The sequence below is a fragment of the Labrus bergylta genome, chromosome 9 (assembly GCF_963930695.1).
Source record: "Labrus bergylta chromosome 9, fLabBer1.1, whole genome shotgun sequence".
Lineage (NCBI taxonomy): Eukaryota > Metazoa > Chordata > Actinopteri > Labriformes > Labridae > Labrus > Labrus bergylta.
The window spans coordinates 15,701,999-15,721,571 of record NC_089203.1 but is presented as its reverse complement, the minus strand read 5'-3'; the positions used below and the strand labels follow the sequence as shown (position 1 = coordinate 15,721,571).

At 41.4% G+C, this 19,573-nt stretch overlaps 1 protein-coding gene across 2 annotated transcripts in view; it reads right to left on the bottom strand.

The window, feature by feature from the left end:
• LOC109993008 (Kv channel-interacting protein 1) overlaps positions 1-18,746 on the bottom strand; it is a 36,888-nt gene extending 18,142 nt beyond the window's left edge. The window contains exon 1 of one of the 2 annotated variants that reach the window (XM_020645811.3): positions 18,415-18,746. In XM_020645811.3, the coding sequence (XP_020501467.1) occupies positions 18,415-18,502 (88 nt within the window). In that variant the 5' untranslated portion in view covers positions 18,503-18,746. Of the gene's footprint in view, positions 1-5,848; positions 6,597-18,414 lie in introns of those variants that run through there. The other variant, XM_020645814.3, reaches the window with a different exon arrangement.
• Positions 18,747-19,573: the final 827 nt, after the last annotated feature.

Below are 19,573 nucleotides of genomic sequence, written 5' to 3'. Positions count from 1 at the left end.
TCTGCAGAATTTTTAAAGGGACAGCTAATGTCCGTCCTTAAAGAATAAAATGGTCATATACTATAAAAGATGGCGAATTGATACCCAGACAAAAATAATCATTAGAGTAGATGTCATTGTGTACAGTTGTTGGCTTGCTATTCCAAGTAAATGACACGGCAGTGCTTACAAAGACACAGTAATACATCATTGATTATTTACAGCAAAATCAGCAGCACACATACACACAAATACACACACACATCCTAGTTTGATAACATACGTTTTGTTGTTTATTCCCGTGTCAGATAGTTCTGACATCAGAGCAGAGAAAGAAGCAGTAAGATATCACGCTGTCGACTGTGTTTAATGTCTCTGAAAGGCATGATTAATGTGCTCGGTTTCTTATTGTAACTCACACATTCAGTCAAGGTTTCTTTAACTCTGCAGATAATTAAAGCTGCTCTTCTGTCTCTGTCCCGCCTTCACACTGCAACAGACTCTGCAGTTTACTCAATTCAAACTCTCAGATGTAGATTTTCTCGTCTGCACTGGGTCTTAGACAGACGGATCTTCCTTTGATAATTGAGAAAAACAAAATAAAAAACAGATGATAAAGTTTGCCTCGTTCGTCTGCTGTCCTATTTAAAAGTTTAAAAAAGTTTTCTTTTGTTTTGCACAAGAAACAGCTCCTGCCTGGCTTAATTAATATAATGAATATGAAGATAGAAATAATCATCTCTTGTGTTTCACCTTGTATCCCCTTCACACCTTCCATGGTTTTCTTACACAGATACAGTTTGAATAAAAAATACAAAATGCTCAAAATCCAGGCAAAAACATCAAATCACATATTTGCAATAAAAGTGTGTACTAAAAAGTGTTTAAAATATTGTATACTCTTTGAAAAACTTATTTAGGCATGCAGGCTTTATGTCCAGTGACAGACGATAATAATCAATTGGGGTTTGATAATCCACTGTGGTGTGTATGATGTGTAGGGTTACATTGGCAACATCTACAGTTTGTACCCTGAGCCTTATTTCAGTTGTCAAATTAATTAAGCTCAAGTGATGAGCGTCACCGCTGTAAAGACTGAGCATGCTGGCCTAACATTACACTCTGAGCTAAGTAGCTATCTATATTCATCATCTGCATTTCTCACATTGGCTCCTGTACCACAGAGCCTGAAGGCAAGCAAAGGGCTGAGCTGTCTGCAGAGATACATTGCTTGGGAAATGTTGATTATCTTTGAGCCAAGCCAACGATTTGGCAGCAAATCATATGCAAATATAGCATTATAATTTATATTGATTTTTTATTTAAAAGGATGCTTGAAAGTGGGTTTAATTTGCAACAGTGAGACATCAAAGAGGATCTTAGATGAAGGGCATTTTTAAAAATGGAAATGATGCTTCCTGTAAAATTCTACAGATTATAAACAAGAGTGTTGAGAAACAGAAGATATAAGGTTGTAATTTCATTATTTCATCATTTCACGTCTTCACCCAGTCACACACAAACAACCACATGCACACATGAGATTATTTAGGAATTTGTCTTCATGTTTCCATGTGCCTAATAATGCTCTTATTGCTGTCCTAATTGGCCCTTTTGGTGCACTTCTTTTGATGTGCGGGGATGAGAGAGAGGGGTGGAAACTATAAAGCCTATTAAAGAAACGGTCTTCCTCGTCCCTCAGTTCTTTTAGCCCTGTGGCAGATTGAGAAGCTGAAACAAACACACTTTTCCTCCAACAGACCCACATACACACGTCTATTTACATTTATCCTTCAGACCACAACTAAAACTCAGCATGAAAGCATAAAGCAGTCGAAGTTATCTTCAGAGTTAAACAAGGCCTTCTTCTGTGCAACACTCTGAACACAAAGATGTGAGGGTTCAAGAGAGCGAAAAGAGACAGAAGCCTGAGATAAAGAGCTCGCAGAAGACGCCCTGGATCATAAAGAGAACATCTCTGGAAATAGCAAAGAAAAAGTTGAAGGGAGAAACACATACAAGACAAAAAAAAGTTGAGGTGAAATGAGGTGAGAGTGAGCAAGACAAATATAGGGAGAGTGGAAATCCACTTGACAGAGGGAGAGAGTGGAGAGAAATGAAAGAAGAGGCAAAAAACAAATGGAGTAAATGGACAGGGAGATGAATGTGTTGGGGAGGTGCAGGTTTTTGTAGTTTATTACACGACCCCTGGGAAATATTTTATATCAGCAGAGCAGTTTGTGCACAGTGACAGTGGATAAATTTCTTTCTTTTTTCGCCCCAGGTGGAGACAGATAATTGTAGATAAATTCCTTAGTGCCAACCTATGGCCATATGGGCTGTTCAGGGCATCAGCTAATATTTCAACTCTCTGTTTACACAGAGGGAAAGCCAGAACTGTATGTAGACCTTAGCATCAGTTTGGCTTCATTCTTATTAAAGCCAAAAACACCTGTTGCTGTTTAGTCACCTCATTATTAGTCAATTTAGTCTTTTAATATGAACTGCTGAATGGGACTGTAAATGGACTACAGTTGTATAGAGCTTTCAAAACACAGCACTGAACAGAGTCTCTCTCATTCAGCATGCACAGGACTGAGCACAGGAGTGTAAATATGGAGAGGAACATTATGCAACAATTTGTATTTTTTGCAACTTGACGCCACAACTGTTTTGGAGTGCAGTTCACCCTCTTAAAAGCCAGTCTGACATTTTCACTCTCTTGCTTGGCCACTTACTCCGTGAACGTGCTTTTTAAGTCTTTTCTCGACTTGAATCTCCTCGCTCGTAATACTGAGCTAAGAATGGTAACTGGAAAAATGTACCTTTGCGCTTTTAGCCGCTAAGCAATACCGTAAGGCTCTCTGCATTTCTCTCAGGAGATCATATCCACTTAACCCAAGTTACAAAATGAAAGATCAGGGTGCTGAGAGGGGAATGAAAGATTAATCAATCCAACTGTTACACGCAATGTATCAAACAATGATTCAAAAGCTTTGACAACTGTATTTTGAAACATAAATATTTGTATAATGTTGTTTTTATAGACAATAGCTCTATCTCTGGGCCACCAAAAGCTTAAATAATGGAAAAACTTGGGAGGCATACCTCTCACTCCTCAGAAAATCAATGATCAGTCAGTGGTCAACAGTTGTCCCCTAAATAAAGCATTGTGTACCACTTGTACCTGGGGTAAATACAGTGTCTAACAAACCACAAGGGTGTCTCCTTTAAATCCATTAAATATTTATAGTGTACTTAGTCAGATATTTTCAAGAAAGATGATTTCAGAATATCCTGATGTCCTATTATGCTTACAATACTGTAACACCATCAGTGAGGGGGCATTGCTGAATGTCGTCCCTCTCACTACTAAGTCTATTGTCTGTCTCTACTAATATATATTTTTTTGATTTATCTTTACATCCCTTTAGAAGGTCCCAACCTCCAGGTTTTCCCTAACGACCTGCTCATTCAAAGCTGTAAATGTCGGTTGGCTTTTCTTCTTTTTTACAGAGCAGAATAATAAACCTTCCTGCAGGTGTCAACAGAGACCTTGAAAAGATGTGAGTTCGCTTTCTGCTTTCAAAAATAACAAACATCTATTGGAGGTCTAAAACCCATTTGTATATTACTACTTATCATCGTTACGTCTCTCGCTTCTGCATTATATATTGAGCCGAATTGAAAATGTGGTCTTGATTTCCTCAATTAACGAAAACACGTCTAAATCCTAAAATGTGTGTTTTGAGTCCTTAGCAGGATGTCAAGTCCAATCCAAACTACCTGTTTTTATTGAAATAGTTAGTACATCCATTTTATAGGAATAATACATGTTTTTGATCATACTGTTTTTGTTGAACACATTTGATTACCAACCTCTAAATGGGATCATTTGAGGCACCATCTGTTGACTTCCGATAATATCTTCCTCAAAATTCATCTGCTGTTACCAGAAAATGTAACATATGGCAAAGAATTAATCCAAGTTCAGAATGGTAAGGGTGAAGTACATGTGAATTCACATCTCTCTGCCTCTGTGTCTCTCCCACCACTGCTGTGACACTGAATCTGAATATTTTCTCCTCCTTAAAACTTGTGTTTTCTCAGCAAGTTAACTTCGGGAGCATCCCAGCTGGTTGCTGCCTCATGTTGGGCGGCGATCAAGGGTGAGCCAACCTTCCATGCAAAATGAATCCTGCCCTGCTTTCATTAGGCCACTTTTTATAAACACTGCAGCAGATGGTAGAACACACACGTTCACTGACACTCACACTGCAGTCCCCCGAGGAGCACCCTCGTCTCTTCTCCCAACTTTTCTCTCCCACTTTTTTACTCATCTCTCCTCCCTCCCTCCCTCTTCCTCACTACTAACAGTGCAAACTTCAAAGTGGCTGCTATTTAGAGGTTACCCTAACTAGAGAGCTTATCCTGCACTAAATTGGCTAAAAATACATGTAAGTTGCTTTGTAAGCATTGTTTCCTTCTGAGTGAATAGGTTGTGCTAAAAAAAAAAAATGGATCAAGACAACACAGCGGATGTTTCTCTGTCGTCTCCATAATATCTCCATGTCTCTTTATATTTCAGATTTTAGGCAGCTGAAAAATCTCCTTGAAAATGTGCCTAAAGTATCAGTTCAGCAAACATCTGAAGTATTGTGCTGAGAGCTGTTGCCATGCAATGCAATGAGGCACGGGTCGAGGAATTAAAATAAACAACCCACGCAGGATGCTATATATGACTGTGTTTCAGAAAACCATTTACATGCTCCCTAAAGTGTTTTTTACAGCTAATTCAAACTGTCTGTGGGCTCTGGCTGCACTGCATGACAGGTAAAACAAAGATAATATGGACAGCTGAAAGGCGGTTTTCTTAGGAACTAACACAAGATTCATTGCATATCATTCACATCAATTAACATCGCCTACACAGTTCTTGACACAGCATATGTAACACACAGTCAGTGTTAACAAGATCAGTGTAAAATAAGGATTTGGAGCTCCATGTCTCCTTAGTCTGTGTGCTGGAGCTCTGTGTCTGCTGGTGATAAACATCATGTCTGAGGTCAACACACTCAAGACAGACCAGGGCCAAAGGCTGACAGATTACAGCACACTGATTTACTGCAATCACACACACACACACACATACACACACACACACACACACACACACACACACACACACACACACACACACACACAGCCACAGCCGCCATAGAACACATACAAAATACACACCTTTAAATACTCCTATTTTAGGAGTGAATTATATGCAAACATATTTTCATGGACATAACTGCATGCCCACAGTTATCACCAGAAACATACATACATACAAAAAACACACATGCACGCACGCAGGCAAGCACGCACGTTAGCATGCAAGCCTCAAGTGTCAGTGCCAGTTTCCTCCTGTCAAACAGAAGCGGGGCAGACAGGAGGCAGGTTGGTTAGGAAGGCCAACAGGGGAAAATACCATTACCTTTTATAGACTTGCCTGATCACTTTGGTGTATGCACACACTTAACACTCACACTTACACACACACACACACACACACACATGCACAAACAATCCTACATCTATAGGACAGGTGGCCTGATGATTGCATCATTAACCAATGACGAAAATTTATGCCAACTTACATTGCTGCTTCCTAAACATTCAGTTCATTCCCATAATGCACTTTTTCTGTAATATTCATGAGTCTGTAAGCAACCATACGAGCCTCCTTCATTAAGGTAAATACACACAACATGACAGGTGCTTCTTTCACAAGACAGCCACATGCATGTGCTTAAAAAAAAAAGCACACATCCCTAATAGTCAACATTTGATTATTTTTTAATACAAATAAAAGTCTTACCTTTGTGGAAGTTCACCTGCTTTGTTTGCATGGAAAAGGTTCCCATCACAAGACCCATGTTGACTTTCTAGCTGGAGACGAGTTTTGTGTGTGGTAGGTGTAAGTCTGCTTGCCTATGATCAAGGTGTGCCTGTGAGTGTGCGTAAAGTATGCTTGCCCAGTAATTAAGTTAGTGCATCAGCCAGCTGCGTATGTGGAAGTATAGATATCACTTCTCATGCTGCCTTGGACGCACACAGCTCTGCCGCTTCTGCTCGAGGCTGTGCGTGTGTCTGTCTGTGTGAGTGAGTGAGTGAGTGAGAAAGAAAGAGAGAGGATGTGTGTTTGTGTGAATGAAATAGCAGGCGCACATGCACTCTGAGGCTACCTTTGTCTACGCAGTCACTGAAGCTTCCTATTTTACATCCACTCTATCTCTCTCTCTCTCTCTCTCTTCAGCACTCCTGCCCTCTTCCTCTCTCCTTTTCCTCTTTCTTCTTCTCTCTCTCTCTCTCTCTCTCTCTCTCTCAGTGTGTTCCCTGCCACCAGCCTGTCATTCCATCAATTCCTCTGTGCCTCTTTATGTATCTGCCTCCCTCTGTCTCTCCCTCTGCTTTTTCAGCTCCCTCTTCGCCTCCTATTCGTCTCAGTCGCTCTCCTCGTCTGTCTAGTGGGGAAAGAAGGATTGCACACTGTTGCACAGGAAGAGACAGAGACGGAGAGAGAGGGAGAGGGGGTTTGTAAGAGGGACAGAACTCAAGGGAGCGTGGGGGAGAGGAGAAAACAGATTGAGAAATGACGAGGACAGAGGAGAAGGGAGGAAAGAGGAACAGGGACAAATTTGGAGGATTCACCAACAGCAGGGGAGGGAAAGTAAGGGGAAAGAGGAGGAGAACAGAGAGGGAGAAAAAGAGAGATATAAAAACACGAAGAGCGCAGGAGGAGAGGGGATATGAAAGAGAGCCAGAATAATCAGTCCCCCTTTGCTATTCAGCAGGCAAACGGTCTGACCGTGGAGTTTATTTGCTGCTTTATCTCCACAAGCACAAGTCTGACAGGAGCTGTCTGTCCTTCATGTGTGTGTGTGTGTGTGTGTGTGTGTGTGTGTGTGTGTGTGTGTGTGTGTGTGTGTGTGTGTGTGTGTGTGCGTGTGTGTGTGCGTGTGTGTGATTAGTCTGCTAGCGGGTGGGTCACAGACAAAGCTCTTTTCATCTGACACCACTACATTTGCAGAGACGCCGCCTCGCATATGTCAGCGCGGGCATCATTGCACTGTGTCAGACATGTTTTTCTGTCTAGTCTGCTGATGAATCCATCAGCTACACACAAACAAACACACACCCAGACCACACACACACACACACGTCCTCAACGACAATACGACCAGGGGAATGAACCTCTCGCATACACTCCCCTGTCACTCACGTTAACCCCTTCTTGCCCTGTGTGTAACTGCCTGCTGTAGAGAATGGATGGCTGCAACCACGCCATCGACTTCACCCCGATTGAAATTCCTCACATGGCTGTAGTTAAGAAAAACAATTTACAGCTGAGCCGTAGCTGTGACCAGGCTGAAGCCATCAAGGCCAATGATAAAGCTATTAGGCCACGGCATTCATTAAAAGCTACTGGCTGTAGAAGGCCATTTGGCAAGGATCAATGCAGTGTAAGAACAAGAGAAAGGGGTGGAGGAGGTGTGAGAAGAAATTGAGATTTAGAGAAGGAGAGAGATAAAACAAAGAAAGGTAGAGTGAGGTACGCAGACAAAGAAACTGAAAAAGGAACCACTGCAAGGCAGGTGTGTATTTGTGTTTGGGGGAAATTGTGAGGGACATATTTTAGTTATACAAGAGGCCAGAGCACACCCCAACATTCACACACATCTCGTTTTGTAGCTCTGCATAAAGACACATATCTGACAGGAGTCTTTTCTAAAATCAAATATTAACAAAAACATTTCACACACAACCACACATGTACAAACACCCACTGGTTACCACAAGTAAGAGTGGCAATATATGCACAAACAGAAACAGGTTTTCAAACACACACTACAGCGGCAACACAGCAGCAAATTAAATTCTGAAAGCCCGGCTGAATAGACAAGATAAGGGGACGTGATTTGCTGTAGTGATGATGTTTAACTCCAGTAGATGTGTTGCACCCACGTCTGCCAGTGGAGCGAAAGACTGAATCACAGCTGAATAAACTGAAAATAAGCAGAAAAAACAGAACGTTTTTTTCAGTGTCTGAAGGTCTTATATTTCCAAATACCAAGCTTTAAAACAAACTGAAGAAAGATGGGAATAATAATAAAAGCTTTATTTATAAATCCCTTTTCAAAATCCAGGTGATTCAGGTGATTTATAAAGGCAAGAAAAAAAGAAAAGGAAAATGAGAAGAAAGACTATATAAAATAACATTATAGAAGGATTACACTTGGTTGTAATAAGAGCAGCTCACAAATAATTATGAGGAATTTACATGGTAAAGGTCCAGAATAGCTTCTACATTACCACCATGAGTCTGTTTATCAAACAGAAAGATGAAGAATGATTCTAATCTTAAAACCAAGAAAGGTGAGAAGTCCATCAACTAAAATAAACATGAACATCACTTATAGGATGAATTCAGTTTTCAAAAGGGAGATTTTGAGATAAAATCAAATATTCCTAGAAAGCTACTAAAAAAGTCAAGATTAGTTTTGTGATAATCAAATATGAATTGCTGAACTTCATCCATGTTCTATAAGACTGTTTAGCAAATTAATCTGACATGAGTGGAGATCCCCAGATCTCAGCACAGATCCTTACAGAGTACAATCTTAGTTGGTAGCATTTCTTGCTTCAGCTAAGAATATACAGTGATGACTTGACAAGGAGCCTGGGTAAAAAATAACAATTTGGTTGATTATAAGGTCAAATGCAATGGCCCAAAACTGTTCATGTTTAAGTATTTGCCTCTAAACCTCCATGACTCAGCAGAAGCAGAACACAGAAACCTTGGCCAGAAGCGGGAGACTCGGGCACCCCTCTGGAGCCAGTGTAGATTGGTTCTTGGCACATGGAATGTCACCAAGGACCTCATGTCAATGCACAGTACTGGTTCAGAAACCAATCTGCTGGAGAGGAGCTGGTCTGTCTCCTTTTGTTGTGTTGTCCAAGGTGAGAGGCACATGGCAGGTGTGGGGATACTCACAAGCCCTGGCTAAGCTGCGTTATATTTATGTATATTAGATAGATAGATATTTTCCCAAGTGAACGAGAGTGTTGCCTCTCTAGGAATGCAAGTAGCAGGGAGTAACGCTCTGGCTGTTGTTTGTGCTTATCCACTGAACGGCAGTTCGGAGTATGCAGCCTTCTTGGAGTCACGAGGTGGGGTCCAGGAAGGGGTTCCGCCTGGGGATCTAAGCCTGAGTGATGTTCTGTTATTGGACTTCTGTGCTAGTCATGGATCTGCCATAACAAACACCATGTCTGAGCATAGGGATGTTCATAAGTGTACCTGGTACCAGAACGTCCTGGGTCAAAAATCATTGATTACCTCTGTGTTTTACCTGGCAAACCTTAATGGGTAGATTTGGGAACATTTGGTAGAGGCCCCTGTCTGTGTCCTACAGAAGGTTTTTCATGTATCGTGGATGACTGGAGGGTCGGGGTATCACATACTCGGCCTCAGAGGGAAAGTTTATTCCAGGATGCATAAAAGGAGGCTCCTGTCGATTGTCGTACCTCTATTACAGGAAGAACAATGTGGATTCTGTCCTGGCCATGGGACAGCGTACCAGCTCTTTACCCTCGCATGGCATCATGGGGGGGGCATTGGAGAATTTATCTTTATCCAGTCTGCATGTGTTTTGTATACCTGAAGAAGGCTGACGATAGTGTTCCTCGTAGTGTCAAGGGGAGGGGGGGGGGGTACTGTGGGAACATGGGGTCCCGGGGCCGGCGCTGTAAGCCACCAGATATAATCACAGTGAGCTGTGTCTGCATTTTCGGCAGACATGTTCCGCTTGTTTGATTTTGTTTGTGATTTTCATAGACAGGATCTCAAGGCGCAGTCAAGGAGGGTGTTTTTTCTGGTTCAAGGACCTCAGAATTACATAGCTGATTTTTGCAGAAGATGCTGTACTGTTGGCTTCTTGAAGGCTGGGACCTCCAGCAGGCATTGGGGCCTGCAGAGTGCAAAGCGGTCGGGACGAGGGTCAGGACCTCTGAGGTTATGGTTCTCTGCCAAAAAACGATGGATTCCTCGCTCTGGGAGGAGAGAGAGTCTCTGCCTCAAGTACTGCAGTATGGGGGCATTATGCCAGACCATCATGCTGAAGAGGGAGCTGACCTGAAAGGCAAAGCTTTTGATTTACATCCCAACCCTCATCTATGATCATTAGCTTTGGGAGCACCTGGGAGGAGACCCCGGGGTAGACTCAGAACACAATGTAGGGATTATATATCCCTTCCTGCCTGGGAACTACTTGGGATCCCCCAGGAGGAGTCACGAAAAGAGACATCTTGGGCAACTTGCATAGCTTGCCGCCATCGTGACCCAGCCCTGGATAGGCTCAAGATAATGGCTGGATGGGTGGCAGCATGTTAACTTATAATGCCTTTTTATATCCTTTTGCAGCACATATTTCATCAACAGCTCAGTTTTCAATCGTGTAATTGTTCTAAAAATTAAGTAGTCGTTAAGTAGTTGCTTTTAAAATATATAAAAATACAAACAGCATCAGCATGCTAGGTACATCAGTTCCAAAGAGGTTCCAGCATCACTTAGGAAGGGCTCAGAGTTAGAGTCCCTTACCCTGATCTCACCCTGACGCATTAGCTTTTGAGATATTCAGCTGTCAAACCCAAAGTAATTGAAGCATTAATATCTAAGTTGTTTAAACAGGGAAACAAAAACAGCAATTCACTACAGTGCAATAACACCAAACAGCAACAGGTCAATTGCATTAGGCAGAGCGCCAAGCTTTTCCAAGACATTAAGCCTGACTTGGTCTGTGCTACTACTCGGGCCTGTCCAGAGTGCTGTGGATCATTTTGAGTGCCAGCCAGCCTATCCCTCTCATCATTTATTAACTGTAACACAATGGATCTTTTACTAGATTGAGACAGCTGCCTGCATGAATGGATGGACGTTAAGAAGGAAAAGGATGGGGTGAGACAGTGGAGTAGTAAATAGAGAGAGCATTTGACAGCAGAGGGGAATAAAGGTGTTGACAAGCAGAGGAAGTGTGGTGAGAACGCAGTGAATAAGAAATTGGCCAGTTAGTTTCTGCCTCCTCTAATCAGACAAAAGCTGGATGGAAACTGTCATAGCCATTCCAATTCAGAGGAGAGTATATGAAGGCAATGAGGGAAGAGACTTGGGAGGCAAAAAGAGAGGGAAAGAAATGAGACAGGGGGGCAATAACTGTAGGAAGGGAGTGGAGGATCTGCAGATGGTGGGAGAGAAGTAAATGAGAGCAGAGAATTGGGAGGATTGAGAAGATGGAGGTGGAGATAGGTGAGGAGGGAAGCAAGGGGGAGGTGGTGGATGAAATTGAGAAAATGACAGAAACGAGATGACGGGACAGAAGAGAGAGATGAAGGAGTGAAAACTGAGCCTGGCCAATAAATGGCTCTGTGACGCTTCAGCAATGGAACAACAGTTACATTTAATGGAGTGAGGAGTTCAGGAGACATGCTCAATTGTCCTCACAGATCCCAGTGAGCACTAGCCGTGATTTCAACAATGGAATTTAGTTGAAAACAGGTTAAAATCGGGTCAAAGCGTCTAAAACCTTATTTTTCTTTTTAAAATGTGATAGCTTGTTCGTGTTAGTGATGTGGGTTAAAAAATGTTTTTATTAAGTATTCATAAATGTGGCTTTCATCATCTATCGTCCAAAAGACATTAATGAAAGTGAACGTTTTTTCAACATCAACTTGAAGATGTCGATGAAACCAATGTGCGTGGAGCAAACGCTTTATTTATTTTTCCCTCAAGAATAGCAAGATGCAAATCTAACACATGACATGATTGCTTAAAGAAAAACTTAATTTGTCTTACGGATAATAAATCAACTATATTTCTTACATGAAGATGGTCTGACAAACCTTTGGTTGATCAATTGATTTTCAATAGATGAAATCAGAAACAAATTCGAGGTCATGTCAAATCACAGGGTCCAACTTTTCAAACATGAATATTGTGTGGTTTGTTTGTGTTTATGATTATAAACTGCTTTTGTTGGGACTAAGACAGCAATCTGTTGTCAATGGCTAACTTTACACATTACCACTGTTGGTCACTTGTGATAATCAACCAGCAGAATCACCAGATTCTGATTTCCCCCTCAGTTCGCCTCATAATGGTTTTGTTCCCTAAACGTTCCTGTTTTCAGCAAGAAAAGTTCTAAAACCCATTGAATTCATAAGGTGAAAGAAAAATAGCTACAAATTCTCCATATCCACAGAGCGGCCATTTTCCTCTGATGTCACGCTGAGGTCGGGAAACTCAAATGCTTCATGTCGTAATGATGTTAACAAATAATTTAAACATAAAGGATCAGACACATCCATCGCCTTTTGACTGAGCAGAAACTGAAAAGATGTTAAATTCAGGTCACATGTCAAGTAAAACATCATATTTTATTACTCTTACTCTACCAAAAGTTGTGTCACAAAGAACGACTATAGCACTCGACATATTTCTACCTAACGATATTTTTAGCTTGGACGTTACTGTTTGCTAGCTTAAACTGATGTTGGCTAAGAATTTACACTTTTTCCTTTCTTATTTGGTTACACAAAAAAATGTAGCAAAGAAACTCCCCGAGTGTTGCAACAGAGGAAAATCGCTGCCATGTAAATATGGTCAATAACCTGATGATTTTATAGAATTGAATATTTGACTTAGTCTGAGAATTGTCTGGATACGCTGACTATTTAACTGCTAGCTGTTTTGGGGCTTGACTCAGCTAGTAACAACATAATGCAGCTGGGACAGCCTACTCTGCAGCAAGTGAACCCAAAAACCTATTTAATAATTCCTACAGGATCCCCTCATGGATAAAATACCTTAAATCAAGTTATATTGTCGAGACCTGCAGACCTGTTTTGTGGCTAACAAGGCTATAAACTCATCAACCCCTTTTTTTCTATGTTAACGTTTGAATAAGGGCCTAAACAAAGTGTCATTCAGAGATATATACTGATTCAGAGTAAGATGTCTGGTGACTAGTTGTATTGGTGCTCCGTTTAATTAGTGGAAACAATGCTGATTTGAAAGATCTGGAGCCTGTATGGGGGAATTTCTTGAGCCTTCTCTCCTTGACAACCTTCTCGTGACCATGGCTGCTTTTATCTGTCCCACAGTGAATTTCCCTCAAAGATTCACTGCTGCATACCGCCCACATACTTTATGTCACCTGTCAAGATGTGAAAAACCTATTTTTGTGGCAAACCATCTAACCTGCTCCCTCTGGTCGATACGCAGACGATACATTTTGTAGAGGTCTTTAAAATCCAGTCAGCTTGAGTCACCTGTGTTTTCCAGCTTGCTTGCATTTTTCTCCTTTTAAATGTCTTTTTCCATAAATGTTTAACAAAAAGGATCACCTTTCCTGTTGGTGCTATACTCGAGCTCTGTCACCTTTTATTCCTGTACACACAGTAATGAGGACAAACCCGGGCTAATTTTAAAAAAGTGCAATGAAAATGCAATTTAGCTTTTCATTAACTGCAGATAAGTTGTATTTCTTTACCTAAAGTTCCTTAGTGGTTTCTGTGAACTGAATACCAACACAACTATCGACTCTCCTCCTCTGTGTCTCTCTTTTCCTCGCTCCTCAGCAGATAACAGTGATGGAAGTGTTAATTTATGCAGCTTAGGGATTGATTACAACAGAGTGGGGGGTGGTGTCGTCTCCTGTGAGAGCGTTTTCCATATGAATCATTATATTTTATATTAAACACACACTGTGTCCCCTCTGGCACATTAAAGTGACACGACAGCATTATGGAGAAGACAAGTACATGTGCACACAGACACAGGTGGGATAAGCACACATGCAAATATCCAGCATCAAAGCCGAGACACACATGTGCTTACTGATATACAGGTGCAAAGATTAAAATCATGCACACACACACACACACACACACACACACACACACACACACACACACTCTTCCATCTTTCTCCCATTCTTTCTGTTCTCATTTACCCATCCATCCTCTTCTCTGAATACAAATTGCAGCCAAGTCCCCCTAACTCCAGGAGGGGAGGGGGACCTGAAGCGAGTGAGAAAAAAAAAAAAAGGAGCTGCTGAATATTTCATTAAGCACTTATGAGGAACACCTCAGATCCGAGTTTCTCATTGCCGATGCCGGTGAACCCTAAGTCTGAAAAAAGAAGAACACCTTTGCATCCGTCAGCATTCGTCAACCATAGAGGAAGAGCTGCTTCATCAGCAAGCGCTTTTACATGCTTAATATTTAATGGTTCATTTGGTTAAGACTTCACTTGTGTTCTGATCTACCTGGACAGTATGGGACAATAATCTTTGTGAGAATCTAGGTCGAGGAATCTGACGCCATCTGCTGTGCAGTCCGAGAGAATCAGAATAAGAAGAAAACATAAAGGCTTTGGAATTATTGTCACAAAGGTTAACATCCAGATATCATGAGCCATATTCAAATATAGGACAGTGGAGTTTTCCTGCTGTGAGCTGCTAGCGGAGACTTCTACCGAAGGAATATTCTTCCAGTCGAGCAAAGAGGATGATTAAGATTGCATTTTCCTCCTATTCCCCACAGAAGAAGCTTTGAAGACTGAGAGGAGTCAGCACATCTATCTTCTGTGTTTTGCGTCTCCTCTGAGGAGGGTTTGTTTTTGATTACAAGAAAACACCTCCTGGAATAGATTAAGCAAATTTCAGAGCATCAAAGGTTGATTTATAGTTCATTTTCAAAAGGAACAAGGTGGTAAAACAGACAAATAATGCAATGCACAAACAGATGATGTGTTGGGTTTTAAAGTAAAATAAGATTCAAGTACCTGGAGGCTTCCCTCAGACGACAAGAAGGATTTACATGTTTAGTGGTTTTGTAGCCAACACTATTTTATGTGCTGATAGCTCCAATCACCTGTGTCCAGACTACCTCAGGCAGGTGGATTTGTATGCCACTGAAGCACCTGAGGGGAGGTCTGCAAGGACAGGATAAGTGAAATCATGTAGGATGTTTACAGTGGGTCAGGTCTTGACTGGGTGTCTTCAGGGTTCTCAGGGAGTGACAGACAGTGGGAGAAAAACATAAAGAAAACCAATTGATTGAAAATGATTCGTTCTTGTGAGTAGGAAGCTACGAAGAAATGAGCACGCTTAACAATGGCCAATCCATTCTGAGATTTTTGTGAAGAAAGCAAATTAGAAATTCAACAGACATGGCTTTACACTAAACAATTACTGATATTATTAACTGATCATTTACAGTCAATAGTATTTAAAATGACTCTCCATACAACAGCAGTCTACAAAAACACTTTACAAGTGGATTCAATCAGTTTGAATTACAATACATGTTTTTTTCAAAGCCAACATATTGCTTCGGCTAAAAAGGTTTTTCTATTCATTCTGTCTGACATAATACTAACCTGAATTCTGCTAAGTTGTATGTTACGGAAGTCAGATATATAAGATATATATGAGTGATATTCAAGAAAGGGAACGGGCAATACTCAATTCTTTCTTATTTTTTCAGGTTGTTGAGACTGATAGAAGTCTTTTATTTGTGCTTTAGGTTTTTTTTATGTTGTAAAAGGTCAATTAGAATGATATCACACAGATTCTTTACCCCTTGTATGGTTAACTGACAGTGCTTGGGTGTTAAAAATGGAAGCTAATTTTTCTACCTGTCAACCTGTATTTTCTCATTGCTACCAGCAGAGGTCAATGTTGCTCTGGTTGTGGTTCTGCACAGCACTAAACCCTTAAAGTATTCATTGTTTCTCCTTTCCTTTCAGTTCACTGATCACACAAACCATCAGTATTGTCCCCTTCAGCACCCATGCAGGGACCCATCTAAAGCTCATTATGCGACTGAGAGAGTGCAGTAGAGCTATTCTTTCCCTACAATTTAATACCACCTCTCATAAACTGTCTTAAAACGCTGACTGTGTGTCTGTGTGAGTGTAGAACGCATAGCCAGGCCTGTTGGCTTCAGAGAGGACGGGTCCCTGTTTAGCCTTTAATGGAAGAGGGAAACAATGTTTTCTTAATGTGCCAGTTGAACACATAGACTGCATCATAACCTGATGGATTGATGATGGATCAATACCTTCTTTTTTAATATTTGGAGAGAAACTATATGCTTGTATGACCTTTGGAGATGTGGAGTGACATGCCTTGACCTTTAAGTGTGTGTGTGTGTGTGTGTGTGTGTGTGTGTGTGTGTTTTTTTTCTTGCCTACAGCTCCTGAAGAGAGCGATATCAACTATTTCCCTAAAAGACATACAAGACATTTTTCACTTTGTGGAAGGGCGATGGGTCAGACGAGTTGTATTTCAAGGAAGATTGAAATGGGTATGAAGAAGGGTAAAGGCCTATTTAACCAATTAATAAAATGAGGAAAATATTCACAACAATAATGAGTGTTACTTAGTGTGAAGGAGTGAAACTTAAAATGCGCAGGTGGGTGGAATGAACAAACAAGTTGCATTACGGGAACTGTCGGACCAAGTTGCTGAAATTTGAGAGGACAGTGTTCATGTTGTTTTTGTTGACGAGCTGCTGCACAATCTCCAGACACAAAAGTGATGCAGCATTTCTGTCTTTGAACTTCATTGTTCTAATAAGGAAAACTGATCCTCAGATTAATCATATCTTTGAAAATGACACACCATTAGACACTTTTAGCACAAAATAAATCCAAGAGAAGCTTCATTAGATCAGACTCCTATACCATTTCCTCCAAATGGCTTCATAACAGCCCAGTTAACTGCCATCTAGTGACTGCTACAGACAACATCTGAAACTAAACTGGACCCAAGCACCCAGTAAAAACTTAGAGTGAAATTACTGCCATTCAACTACCAAAGAAGGAAAATCAACTTTGTTTCCACCATTTCAACAAAGAGGGCACAGTCTCACATCCTGAAATGGAAAGCGAGAGGTCATAAACACAAGCCTCCAAAACTGAGGCTGGATATTGAATGTTGTGTTCGTGTGTGCATGTGTGTGTGCATCTAACCCATTTGCTTTTATTGCTGTTGTCATATCTGATGTTGTTACAGATGTAGCTCTCGCTCCTTTCAGAGCTCTGAACACGTGCAGATGTAGACCTGTGTGTGCACATAGCTGCATGTGAATGTGTTTATCAAATTGTGTGTGTGCTTGTCTTTTGTGTGCCTTGGTTGCTGACATTATGCAGACCCTGATCTCTTTTCCGTGAATGTGTGGGTGTTTTCATGGCCATCTATTGGTACCATGAGTGTTTTCATACATACAGTATGTGCACATGTTTGTGTTTGTAATTCAGCGTTTTAATTTAAGTTTTCAGGACTGAGAGATTACACGATCCCTTTTTCACTATGGATGAATTTCTCTTTTAAGGAGCTATTTGTTACGCAACAAAACCTCAACAGCAGCTTCCTTGTGACGTAGAGCATGTGTGTGTGTGTGTGTGTGTGTATGTGTGTGAGAGAGAGAGTTAGGGAGGGAGGGAGTGTGAGAGAGAGAGTGAGACCTTGAGGGCAGTTCTACCCACTGTATCTGAATGCTTGAGCCATCCAAAACATTTGCTCGCATTTGAGCATGTCTTTGTTTGAGTACTGTATGTGTGCCGCTGACTCTTTTGATGTTTTCCATCCCTCCAGACAAAATGTCAACTGGCTGGAAAGGCTTCATAATGTAAGTGTGTATGTGTGTGCCTCCGGGCTGCTCCTATGCCGCATACAGTTTCTGAAGCATTTCTTTTACTTAGTCTCAGCTTCAACAATAAAAGCATCGGAATAAGATCAAAATGCTGTAAGCACACAAAAATGCTGCAGTGAACTATGACCACTCCAAGCGCACACACTAAAACCCGGCTAATGAATCACAATTGTAAAACCCTCCCCTTCCTCTCAGCATCCTGTGTGCACAGCTCCTCTTCCCCCGATGCCACACCAATAGGCTTTATTACTCATATGCATCACAGACACATAAACACCCACACACACGGCAATCGTCTCTATATCAACTTTATCTCTCCTCTCTATTAGCTGCGTACTCCCTTCATCTCTGTCTCCTTCACTCCTCCCTGTGGAGAGCACGCCGAGCAGAACAAGGTCAACAGCAGACAAGAGAAGAGACAGAAAAGAGTTGTATGAGCTGAAGATGAAAGATGAACAGGATGGACTTTAACTTCTGCTTCTGTGATGCCTGTTCATTTGAAGCCTTGTCTGCTATGGTGTAACTTTTCTCAACACACACGGCACACACGATAGGGGAGGGGGGGGGGGGGCTACTTTCTCCGCTTGCAACTTATATGAGATGCACCTGCAACAAAAAACAAACAAACAAAAAAAACAGAAGAGAATTTGTCAAGGACTTACATACCTTTACTGAGAGTTCCAGTGACCAGTTTGTGCAGGGACAGGGCAAATTTGATAATTCCCTGTTTGCAGCGCTTTGCACAGCCTGTCATCCTGAGCAGGGACAAAGCAGCTAGGACAGGGCAGGGGGTCTCCAGGTCCAAATCAGCAGCAGGACTCCCAGACAGAAGTAGTAATCAATATAACTTTGTCGGGTGGAGCGTATGAATCCAACAGTGTGAAAGGAGCAGAGGAGAGTGTACTCTTCTGTCTGTGTTGCCTTTCCTCTCGCTGAGCTGGAGGGAAAGAAAGAAAAAAAAGAAAGCTGGTGATCTCCCTCCCTCTTCACCACTCCTTCACCTCCTCCTCCTCTTCCCTCTCTATCCCAACCCTGAATGTGTCCAAATTAGTGACTGCTTAAGAGCGAGGTGTGCATTCAGGGAGAGAGAGAGAGAGAGAGAGAGAGAGAGAGAGAGAGAGAGAGAGAGAGAAAGGGAAAGAGAGAGAGAGAGAGAAGATGTGTGTTGAAGAAATGAGCTCTGTCCAACTCTCCAGGACAACTACAGCTTGTTAGAGGTGATCTTACAAGCTTAGTTTCTAAGAAAACTTTATCTAAATGTGTTTTCTGCCTCCAGGATTCCAGTAATGAAGCAATCTCCTGAGCTTTTCCTGTTTTTCCTTTCTTCTTTTTCTTCTAAGTTTCTTCCCTCCTGCTGATTGAATTTTTCTTCCACTTTTAAGTGTTGAAGCAATAATCCACTTTCAGCACCGTAGACAATGGACAGCTCCTCACTATCCGGAGCAAACACACTGAGCGTGCTCCGTTTCCCTCTCTGTGCAAACACGCACACAAGACACACACTCCTCCTTAAACTCCTCCTACAGCCCTTATAGCTCAGTGAATAAAGTTCATCTCGTTGAGTGTCTTCTTACGTTTCTCCTTCGCAAACATCAAACTCATTCCTGGAACTTCTGAAGTTGTTTTTTTTTTTGTACTATTCTAAATGAAAATGTAACAATTTTCTTTTTAAAGTAATCAAATAACAAGCTGAGGAAAGCTTACAGTGCTGTTTGGGATGCTCAATGCCGTTACTAACAGCCCACTTTATGATCAGCAATTAACTGCTATGGTAATGAATGTAATGTTAATGGTGATGAGGTTAGTTGTTGTTTTCTAACAGTAA